The sequence below is a fragment of the Heteronotia binoei genome, chromosome 7 (assembly GCF_032191835.1).
Source record: "Heteronotia binoei isolate CCM8104 ecotype False Entrance Well chromosome 7, APGP_CSIRO_Hbin_v1, whole genome shotgun sequence".
Lineage (NCBI taxonomy): Eukaryota > Metazoa > Chordata > Lepidosauria > Squamata > Gekkonidae > Heteronotia > Heteronotia binoei.
This window is the reverse complement of record NC_083229.1, coordinates 54,210,048-54,222,194: the sequence shown is the minus strand read 5'-3', so window position 1 is coordinate 54,222,194 and position 12,147 is coordinate 54,210,048. Positions and strand designations below refer to the sequence as shown.

The window sequence follows — 12,147 nt, the reverse complement described above, 5'->3', positions numbered from 1 at the left end:
ATACAGAATGTCTTTATAAAGACAAAGAATTAAATTAAGTAAAAATTTGATCTGACATGAAATGATTCAAGTGAATTGCTGGAGTTCATTTTGTTGCTTTATTTGAATGGCAAAAAGTACTATCCAGAAAGGAGTACTAGTTATAGTTTTGGTGTTTGCTATTTGATATTTTTTTTTTAGGTAAGTTCCATTATTATGAGAGGAATAACAGAGCTACCCTCAATGCATTGCTGCCCCCCACTGTTATTTTATTTTTATTAGATTTGTATCTCACCCTTCCCACAAGCAGGCTCAGGGCAAGTTCCATCAAATGTTAATAACAGTTAAAATCACAGATTAAGCATTCATCGATTAAAACATCTAAACAGTATGCTAATCAGTGCCTCAACATAAACCAACAGATGCAAATAGTCATTTCAGGGCCCTAGGTGAAACAAAATAGTGCTGCTGTTGACTACAATCTATTTCTGAGTCCTTTAAGTTATGGAATTTTTTCTCCTTTTTATATTGATATAGTATACATATTGTTCTTTCCACATAGATATCACCTATGGCAGCATCTCTGTGACGTGTTCTCCGTCCCTTGTGTGCAGTATGTATGAGTTTTTACCGCAAGGAGTGCATCCATCATGTAGATAGAACAAGATGGGTAGCTGTGTTAGTTTGCCTGTAGCAGTAGAAAAGAGGAAGAATCCAGTAGCACCTAAAAGACTAACAAAATTTGTAGTAGGAAGCTTTCATGAAAGCTCATACCCTGCCACAAATTTTGTCCATTATGTAGTAAGTTTTCTCAGTCGTGAAGTAAAAAGCCCAACTGGCAAAATCTTGCCTCCTTATCAGGCCTGTAGCTATGGTGCCAACCCCAAGGTCCCAGCCCCAGCACTTTAACACCAATTTAAGCATCCCAGCCCCATTGCTTACCACCGCTGATTTCCAATTTTATTTCTCACATTCGTTGCCACTGCCATGGCCCTCTCTTGCCCTCTCTTACCAGATGCTTTACTGACGCTCCCAGCCCCTAGAGAAGGGGAGAGTAATTTGGCAATGGCGCTCTCTCTCTCACCGATTCCGCATTAGGCTTGTGCTGGTGTCAGAGCTCTTCCCCCCCACCCCCCAACACTTCTGTCTGATTTCACACAAGCTGCTCCGGGGCTGCAACTCACTCCACGTCTTTCCCACGGCAAGCAAGATCCTCTGAAAACCAGTTTCTGCTTGCCGTGGGAAAGAGGCAAGGCAAGTTGCAGCCCCAGGACAGCTTGTACAAAATCGGACAGAAGTGTTGGGGGAGAAAGAGCTCTGCCGGAACAAGCCTTGTGGGGGATCTCTCTCTTGCTCTCTCTCCCCCCTCCCCTCTCAGTTCCCAATTACTGGGGCTCCCAGTTCTCAGATGTTCCTCAGATGTTGATGCAGAAGTGCAGTGCGCCGTACTTGCTGTTGTGATCCCAGTAGAAGCAGTGCTTCTGCATCATGGCCAGCTACTGGCTGTCACTAACAGTTTGGAGAGTGATGGTTTTAATTTAGAGTATAGATGGCCAAATTCTCTAAAGAACATACACAAAGCTGCCTTATAATGAACCAGACCATTGGTCCATCAAGGTCTGTATTGTCTACTAAGACTGTCAACAGCTCTCTGAGGGCTTGCATAGAGGTTTTTCACATCACCTCCTACCTGACGCTTTTAACTGGAAATGCCAAGGATTGAACCTGGGACCTTCTGCATGCAAAGCAAGTGCTCTACCACTAAGCCATGGATCCTTTCCACATCTCATGTACCATTCTGTGACTCATCAAACTCCAGAACAAAGATAGAGCCACCTAGCAGCAAGGCCTTTCATTACAGAGCACATTTTCTCAGGGACACCATTACATCAAAATATATATTATTTTATATATTTATGATATTTATACCCCATGTGTCTGAACTCATCAGGGCCACCAAAGCAGCTAACAGATTAGAAATATACTTAATAAAAGTATGTCTTAAAAACTACTAAAACCGAACATATAATTAAAACAATTAATACTAAGCTAAAATACATGTATTAAACATAAAAACAAGGATAACAACAGTGTGCCCCAATATTACATACAGTAGCCAGAAGACATTAAATTTAAATATTCAATATCTTTGTTACCAGTTGAACTCTGATTTTCTTCATAGGCAAATTTTTGGATTGAAATTTGATTGAGTCACATTTTGCCTTGAAAGGCTTAGCACAGACTACAATCAAGCCTTGTTTAGATTCCTCAGAAAAATGCACACACTAAATCCCAAACACCTTTTTGAATTTGAAGACTTCAAATCACATTTTTAGAGATTCTGAAATGAAGGGCACAATTAAAATATAGTTGAAGACTTGATTTGGATGGTACAGGGTTATTTCTCAGAAGCACTTTTGGTTTTGGTAATGACATATTTTAAAAAGGAAGTTCAACAAAAGTTCTTAAAAACACGAGATTCTGATATCATCTGTTCTGTTCTGAATTATAGCATCTTTTTAAAGGAAACTTGTGGGGAGGGGAAGAGTATCAACCCCACAAAAGCTACATTTAACTTTGTAGGAAAGATTGAGAAATCCCATTTGAAAATACAGTTTACATCAAAGAATGAAATATGTCAGTCAAGTCTAATTTTTCCATCTCTGTCTTATCCTGTCTCAAAATAAGGGGAAATACAGAGTGAAGCAGAAACAAATCTGTAAGCATGAGCATGAGTTCCCCATGATTATTTTTAAAAAGAACCTTCAGCTGTAGATCAGAAGTGAGGCATCTTGTCTGGGACACTTATATTGTACTGGGATCATGATTTAAAAAAAAAAAAAAACAGGACTGAATTCTTGATTATACTTATGCAGTGTGTGTGTGTGTGTGTGTGTGAGAGAGAGAGAGAGAGAGAGTACTTTTTAGCACTTCTGCATCTGTAGAAGAATATAACCACCAAAAATGCTTTTCAATGGACCATTTCTCAGAAATAGGCACAAATTATTTTCCCCCTTTTTGCTTCACTGAGCCTAAATTGAACTTCAAAGCAGAAAATATTGTACTTAGTCCTTTTAATGGAATACAAAATTATGAAAGTCTTTTTTATGAAAAAATGCATTTCCAAATGCTGTACTTTAGTAAATTTGTTTAGTATAGCTGTATCATTTTCTGAAATTATCTAAAGACTGTCCATTTTCTTTTAACAAATGAACTAAGTGCTAAACCATAAAGTGCTAAAATACATTGAGTTTTTTATTCCAGCTAACACTACTTGCATGCTTGTAAGATAAAGTTCCTTATTGTGTAAATATGTGCAAGCACATGCGCACACACTCATGCCATGGCCATCAACTGCTCTCAAAATGGAATGGGTATGCACTAATAATGTGTGTAAGCTAAAGTTCTTTGTGAATCTCCAAAGACAGACAGATGTTTTACTATCCTGATTCCGCAATAACAGTTACTCTGCCCTTGGGTTTTGTTTTCCCCAGCTCAGCCTTAGGCTTGTCAGTTCCAAGGTCCCAGTGGGGGATCCCCAAGTTTTGCAGGCTCCACTCCACCCCCGCCAGCTGGCCAGCAGGGGGGAGTTCTACCCCAACAGCCAGAATGTGCTTTTAGATCTCTGCAGGTTTAGAAGCTTGCAAACTGCTTGTATTTTAAAATGTGTGTGCGCCTTTACATTTGAGCAGGTAGTGAAAGCTGCATCAGGAGGGGCCAGCAGCAGAGCCACATGTATGTGTAAGAGAGAGAGAGCGCACAGTCCCTGTGCTTGTTTTGCATTCATTTCTGACATCTCTGTATAGGAACCAGAGCCAGTAAGTGTGTGTGTGTGTGTGTGTGAGAGAGAGAGAGAGAGAGAGCACTCTCTGTGCTTGTATACGAACCTGTTTATGAGATGGAGAAAAACTCCACCTCTCTCTCTTTTCATTTGCTGGTGTTCGTCTGAAGTTGGTAGAAATACAGCAGCTCCTGTGAGTGAAGTCCCAGTGAGATCACAAAAGTGTGTGCTTGCAAACTCTGTTTATTTTGGCTGCTTTGTGAGTGTGTGTTCACTTTCATTTACTGGAATCACAACTGCTGGGGGGTGAGAAAATGAAGACTATTCAGGAGAACCGCATTGCTATATTTTTATTTATTTTAGGGAATGGGAAAATTTCCTGGCTCCACCCCCCCCCCCCAAAGTCTCCTGGCTCCACCTCCAAAGTCCCCCAGGTATCTTCTGAGTTGGACCTGGCAACCCTACTCAGCCAATCGATTCCCCACCAGTTTCTGCACAGCCACATTTTGACTCACATTTCCCTCGAATTCCCCCACTGTCTTCCTGATCTTTAAAAAGAAGATAAGGAAGATACAGGTGGAATTGGAGGGAGGCATGAGTCAAAATGCAGCCATGCAGCAACTGGTGGGGAATCAATCAGCTGAGCCAGGGAAAACAGAAACCAGAGGGCAGAGCAATTGCTACTGTGGAATCAGGATAAACAGGAGTCCAGTGGCACCTTAAAAACTAACATTTACTCCAGCATGAGTTTTTGTGAGCTAACAATAAACTATAAAATAGCACTTAAATATGCTAAATACCTGTCCTTGATGTTCAAAACTAGTCTATAGATGGTGTTTACATCAATCATAGGAAACTCAGGAATCATAGTGAAAAGGGCATGATCACTTACAGGGCCCATGTAAAGAGTAATTTACTGGCATTTCAAAGGATCTGGTATGAACTACTTTGGATGCTGGCTGTATAGTCGCAATGTAATGAGACTGAATATAATGCTATGAAACTGTTAGAGTACTGTTTCTGTGGTTGAATTTCAAGCATTCATTATGAATTGCTAACCACAGTTTTGTTTGTTTTTGTTTTACAGATTTTGGCCATTGTATCCATTTTGTTCATTGTACTGTCCACAATTGCATTATCACTCAACACTCTACCTGAGCTTCAAGTAACTGATGAATTTGGACAGCTAAATGACAATCCCCAGCTAGCACATGTAGAAGCCGTGTGTATAGCTTGGTTTACTATGGAGTACCTTTTGCGTTTCCTATCATCTCCAAACAAGTGGAAGTTCTTCAAAGGTCCACTAAATGTGATTGATTTGCTGGCCATTTTGCCATATTATGTCACTATTTTTCTCACCGAATCCAACAAAAGTGTGCTGCAGTTCCAAAATGTCCGCCGTGTGGTTCAAATATTCCGTATCATGAGAATACTAAGAATCCTTAAACTTGCCAGACATTCTACAGGCCTTCAGTCTTTAGGATTTACTCTCAGGAGGAGTTACAATGAATTGGGTTTGTTGATATTATTTTTAGCAATGGGAATTATGATATTTTCCAGTCTTGTGTTTTTTGCTGAGAAGGATGAAGATGCTACAAAGTTTACAAGTATTCCTGCATCATTTTGGTGGGCCACCATCACTATGACAACAGTAGGTTATGGTGACATTTATCCTAAGACTTTACTTGGTAAAATAGTTGGAGGGTTATGCTGTATTGCTGGAGTGCTAGTAATAGCCCTGCCCATTCCTATCATAGTAAATAATTTCTCAGAATTCTACAAAGAACAAAAACGGCAGGAGAAAGCCATTAAAAGAAGAGAGGCACTTGAGCGGGCAAAAAGAAATGGAAGCATTGTCTCAATGAATCTAAAAGATGCCTTTGCTCGCAGCATGGATCTGATAGACGTAGCTGTAGATTCCAGCAAGACTGAAGAAGCAGCCAACCCAAAGCAAACCCCTGATGATAATCACCTGTCTCCAAGTCGGTGGAAATGGGCCAGGAGGACAATATCTGAAACAAGTTCTAATAAATCCTTGGAGAATAAATACCAAGAAGTGAGCCAGAAAGATTCCCATGAAAAGCTAAACAACACTGCAGTATCCTCCAGTCCCCAACACTTGAGTGCTCAAAAACTCGAAATGTTATACAATGAAATTACTAAAACTCAATCTCAGCCTAATCTTAATGCCAATTACCAAAATCCATCAGCAAAACCTTCACTCTGTCAGGAGGAAATAGAAATGGAAGAGGTTACTGGGCCAGAAGAACCGTTAGTATCAGGACCCAGACATGTAATAACAGACATGAGAAGCATTTCTAGCATTGACAGCTTTGCCAGCTGTGCCACTGATTTCACGGAGACAGACCGGTCTCCATTCCCTCCTTACTCTGGGTCTAATCTACAGCTCCGGTTCTCACTCCCAAGTGAATCTATCCATTTAGAAGACCAAAGAGCAAAGAGTTCTCAGCTTTTATCACTCTCCAGAGATAAAATACTTTCCCCCAGAGACATGACTTTTGAATACCCTACTAATGCTGGTACGAACACTGGCTCCCAACCTCTGCTTCAAGGTAATTTCCACTTTGACAGTGCTATGGATAGTCCAAAAAGTTCTCTAAAAGGAAGTAATCCATTAAAATCAAGGTCCCTTAAGGTTAACTTCAAAGAAAACAGAGGCAGTGCTCCACAAACACCACCTAGCACTGCAAGGCCATTGCCAGTGACAGCAACAGCAAGCCTCGTTCAATCTACTCCTCAGCATATCAGCACCATTCTTTTAGAAGAAAATTCACCTCAAGGAGAAAGACCCTTGCTTGGTGCTGATATGTCAGTTCTTTGCCAGGGAGCTTCCAAGACATCATCCCCTCTGTTTCCCAAACAAAAGCTTTTTACTTTCCCTTCCAAGGAGAGGAGAAGCTTCACTGAAATAGACACTGGAGAAGACGATGGCTTCATGGAGATTCCTGGCATAAGACATGAAAAGCAGGAGGACAGCAAGACAAATTGCTTGGGGAATAAACACAAAGATGACAATCATTTAACAGAAGAGCCTCTGGTCAGATCTTCATCTCCCAAAAGCTTGGCTCACAACTGTACTGAAGACATTTATCATGGTGGGGGGGAAGTAAAAGCAGACAATAGCCAAGAAGGACATAAAATGGAAAATCACTTGTTTCCCCCAGAAATCCATACAAATCCTGGTGAAACTGGTTACTGTCCCACACGGGAAACCAGCATGTGACTAGTTATAAGAGCAATAATCACAAAAACTCATTTCTTATTGCAGTTAGTAATGCCTGTGAACTAAAACATGGCAAAGCCTCAAAAGGACATAAAATGTTATTTTTGCATGGCATGAAGAGTTGTTTAGTTTAAGTACTGTTTCATTTAAAAGTGGGAATCTGCTTTTTGTAACAAAAAAGGGGGATCAGGAAAAGTATGACAGAAGAACTTTGAGTAAAATAAAGAGCTCTGTTAGGAGCCTCTCTTCTGCAATGTCTGACATTTTTGATCCTTTCATTTAAGACTGTAGAATGGTTGTTTTTTTAAAAAAAATCTCTTAACTTTTTTCGCTCCTAGTTATAATGAACTTTGGAATTTGCACACAAAAGGAAAAAATGTCAATGCATGTGTTTATAAGGGTATGAAATAAGGTGCTTTGAGCTTGCAAAATGCATATATTTGTAAATAATTTGGGTTTCAGGGAGAGACCTACAGTTATCAAGGGTCTGTGGACAACATGTTTCCTGGAACACAGGCACTTCCTTCACAGTCCGCTGCCTGGAGGATTTGTACAGACTTGTGTTGCAAACTTGCAACTTCTTAAAGCATCTCAACCTATCTTCCTTTCTGTTTGAAAGCTCATTAAACATAAACTACAGCGTTTTACACCTCATTGTGAACTAAATCATCACTTCAGTTATTTTTATTTACACAGTCTTCACTCATGTTGGTTTGGATAAACCCCTGTTATCGATGGCACAGGATTTAATGACCAGAAATTGAAAATTTGCCAAAGTCAAAACAAAAAAAAGGCATTGCACATTATATAACATAATTATTTTGATGGCAATAAAATGTGCCAAATGGTCATGGAAAGTTTTATATTAAAACTTATAGCTGTTTATTGCAGGCATGATCATTCTGTTGATTATTGTTAAAATTTAGAGTATTTACTTATTGTATATTTGTTTCTGATACCACTTTACAAATGCTGTCATTTGGCCCCTGCTTTTCCACCAGTAGACATCCCAGTTATAGTTATTGTTTAATTCAGAACATCAGCATGAAGACTTCCCCATGAATTAAAAGACAAGCATAACTACTAATAATGAAGCCAGAAAAACACTTAGCCCAATGTGGCTGATCATTTCCATATTCCCCAGCTCTCTCCCAGCTTTGAAGGAGGCATGCTGAATTCAGCATCTGCTTTGGATCGATTGACTTTATCCCAGTGTTCATATAATTTTGTAATTAACATATAGCAAATCATGCTATTTGGGACTTCTAGTATGACTTTGTCCTTCATGGCAGCTCTTACTTCATGTACATGCAGTTCTCATTAACAGATGGAAACCCCACCTGCAATGAGATTAACTAGCATGAGAACTGCTGAAACACATATTTTTTGCCAAACATTCATTATTATTCCATTTTCCTGTAAAAAGAAATGTGCTAATGGTTGTATTCTTTATTCATCAACCTAAAAATCTATTCAAATTATTGTGATTTTACACAGTGCAGAAAGCAATCCCTCTATAATTCAATTTACTTCAACAAAATGATTTCTAATGTAGCTAAGTGTGATTCAAAGATTCTCATAAACTTGTTTTTCTTCCAAGGATGATTTCTATTAGAGAACAGCTTTCAGCAAGAAACTGTGGGCTTGATTCTATAGCCCTTAAATTTTCCTTCTGGAAGGATCCCATGGCAGAATGTGAAACAAACATTTTGGACCAAATAACAAGCATAGACAAAAATAATTGGAAGCCAGTAGCTAACAAAGATCTTCCCCACAGCAGCCCCTAAGATTTTTAAAAAGTTGATGCTGAAGTCATGGGACGTGGGTGAACAAAAAGCCAACTGACTCACAGTCTGCAGTGAGGAGGTGTTAACAATGAAAAATTGCATTTGCAGCAGTGGAAGCATCACTGGAGCAATTTCACCTTGTTTCCCTTTCTCACTGCCACTCACTGGGCTATGCAGCTTTTTTCTACGCAAGTCCCACAATCTCCAGTGCCAGGGTTTCAGAGAATTCAGTACATTGTTGTGGGATAGGAAAGCAGGAACAATCCACACCCATAAACACCCTTATAAACTCCCTTTGCTGAATCTAACCTAATGTGTTTTTGTTTAATTCCCTTTTCATATTTGGCTTTATTTTATTTTTAGATATTATTACCTGAACCACTGGGTAAAATGTAACTTTTAAAAATACAATGTCTGGTCATTAAATCTCAAAGTACAAATTTGTTTTTGGTTGTCCAGGAAATTCTGCATGTGATTTAATTTAATTATGTGGCACTCTGCTTAACACTTTAGAATGACGTGTTCTATTTCATGAACCTTCTTTGTTTGTTTAGACTTGATAGCTATTCTTGCTGACTAAATGATAGCCAGCGTTTATGAGACATTGCTCAGCATTTTCTGTACAGTTTTTTGACATTATATACTTTTATTTGCTTTGCCTTTAATATAATAACCATTTGAAGAAGATGAAAAAAAGCTAAACCTTGGCCTTAGATTGAAAATTCATATTCAAGCCATTGATAGCTTGGTCAGTGATTTCAATTAAGTCATGAATTCACTCATAATCTTTACCCAGGGAAATCTGTAACTGACTGGCATGACTGTTTTTGAGCGACAGATATGAATCTCGGTTGCTTATTATGCTCTTTTCATAAGGACCCATGCTTCATGTATTCAGAGCCCTGCTTGTGTATTATATCAAGTAGAATGTTCATGTCCCCATTTTACATATGAAGAACTAAAGATGTGACATGATTACTAGCTTAAGTTTATAACAGAGCTAAAACTTCCATTTCCCATCTCCCCAATGCACGTTCATCATGCTATATTCTGAGTGCCCTTAGCTATGTAATACAGAAAAAGCAAATTGTAAACCTCAATAAAGTGAATCTGTCCTCACATTGAAAATGTTGCCAAGTCACAGTAGACTCATGGTGACCCTATAAGGTTTTCAAGGCAAGAGATGTTCTGAGGTGGTATGCCATTGCCTTCCTCTGCATAGAAACCCTGGACTTCCTTGGTAGTCTCCCATTCAAGTACTAATGAGGAGCTGACCCTGCTGAGCTACTGAGAGCTGACAAGGTTGGAGCAGCCAGGGCCATCCAGGTCACAGTCTTCACATGTGTAGTTAGGATTAAATATGTTTGTGTCACTTTAAAAAGGATAATCAATTCTAGGGAATTATTTGGAAGTAAAAACTAGGCACTGTTATGTTAATGTCTTAAACATGAATGTATTTTCTGACAGGTAAGAAGGCTATTCCAGAACTCCTCCTTTGCATAAGTGTGAAGAAGAAGCATGGTTTGTCACAGTTGGTGAGAAGAGAGTGCAGACCACCTTTGTGCTGCCTTCCTGGGTGTGCAGAGTTGGGTGGGGTGGGCTCACCTGTTTCCCAGACTATTGCCAAGGGAGACAACTGAGCACACCGCAAGGAAAAATAAGTACCAGAAAAGAGGAAGAAGTAGATGGGGATGGGATAAATCCACCCAAATCAACCCACCACTTTGCCCTAACAGAGCCAAATTTGTCCACAATAAGCCAGCCTCTCCTGGATCCTTCCACATTTTTAGAGCTCCAGCCACTTTCTCAGGGGGCTTCTCCAGCTATGCCAGCCTCTCCTGGGGATCAGTTTCTAAAGGGTTCACGCACTCAGCACAGGGCTACAACTACTTAGAGATCCCTCACTGGTTGCTTCAGCAAGCCCAGTCCAAGCCATGAGCCTCCCTTCTAGTTGTATTAACATGGATTTGTATAAAGATATCACCATATATTGCACTTTGCCCTGTATCTACAGTTAGAACTAATGCCTTACTAAAGAGGCATGCCCACCTCAAATATGCCATCAGAACTGATAGCACAGGATGGTATGCACACAACAGTATGCTGTACCTATAGCTTATTTCATTCTATCAGTGTATTCATTAGCTTCTTAGGGGATATAACTACATATTCCCTCTCCCTATTCCTCAAAATGGGAAACAGTCAGCAATGAGTGTTTAGCAGGCTTTTGATATGTATACAGATCGGGTGGAATTCTAGCAGGAGCTCCTTTGCATATTAGGATCTTTTTTGTAAGCTCTTGGAGGACTGGCTACATCAGGAGTGTGTGGCATAATATGCAAAGGAGCTTCTGCTAGAATTCTACCCCTGATACAGATGATGCTTCTGCTGCATCACAACTACATCTTATTTTGTTTTTACTTCAAAAGTAAATTAAAAATAGGATCAGTGTGCAATATTTGGGTTTTTTTTAAAAAAAATCAAGATTTCTCTTACAGGTAGTGCTTCCAATATAATTGACCCTACTGGGTCCTCCCCCCCCCCCCCGCATAATACATAATTTGGAAAACATTTAATCATGTTTTAGAGACAAACTGTAGCAGAACCAATCTGACAGTCCAGCAACAAATGCAGCTGCTTACAGAGAAAGAAAGGCAGAGTACCTGTAAGGCAACAAGGTATACTTAAAGAGAAAGTACACCTGTATTTATTCTGTGGTGCTTGTATTACAAATTCATTATTGCTACAAAGGCCAGTGCTGAGGCTATTGTTTCAGTTCTATGTTGTTTTCACATCAATGGTTCTCTCTCAAAACCCATTCTCATTTGATTGGAACCTTCAGTGAAATTCAAATATTGAAGGGGCATAATCAAGCACAGATGGCTGATTATGGCAGCCATAGGCTTGCGTCAATGTTCATTTTCCCACCACTGCCATTTTTTGCTAAGACCCCCTCTTCCCCTGCAAAGCCACACATCACACTGTGTTCTGGACTACTCTGAATTCAGGCACCAACATATTAGGAGATGGGAGGGAGAGACAGGAAAGTTCTCTTCCCAGAGCTCCCTTTGAGGTCCTTTTGAATGCACCTCTAACTTAAAAAAAAAAAAAACTAGACAGGGATGCATTTCTAGCTATATAAAATACTAAGATGTCAACATTTTCTCCTCAGCAGTTCTAGTCTAGGGCTTTCTTCTCCATTTTTCTAGACACGACACAACTGTACCAGAAGGATTAGTTATGATTAGAATTATAAAGTCCAATGTAAATAAATTTAATATTAAAAGAAATGCAGACCATAAAGGAATCAGTGGTGTGGACAGAACAGTGTGTCAAAACACTGAAGTCAGTGAAGC

At 39.6% G+C, this 12,147-nt stretch overlaps 1 protein-coding gene across 1 annotated transcript in view; it reads left to right on the top strand.

The window, feature by feature from the left end:
* The window catches only part of KCNB2 (potassium voltage-gated channel subfamily B member 2), a 299,142-nt gene extending 291,237 nt beyond the window's left edge, over nucleotides 1–7,905 (top strand). Inside the window, exon 4 of the mRNA XM_060243643.1 lies at nucleotides 4,848–7,905. Coding sequence (XP_060099626.1) covers nucleotides 4,848–7,004 — 2,157 coding nt within the window. The 3' untranslated portion in view covers nucleotides 7,005–7,905. The remainder of the gene's footprint in view (nucleotides 1–4,847) is intronic.
* Nucleotides 7,906–12,147: the final 4,242 nt, after the last annotated feature.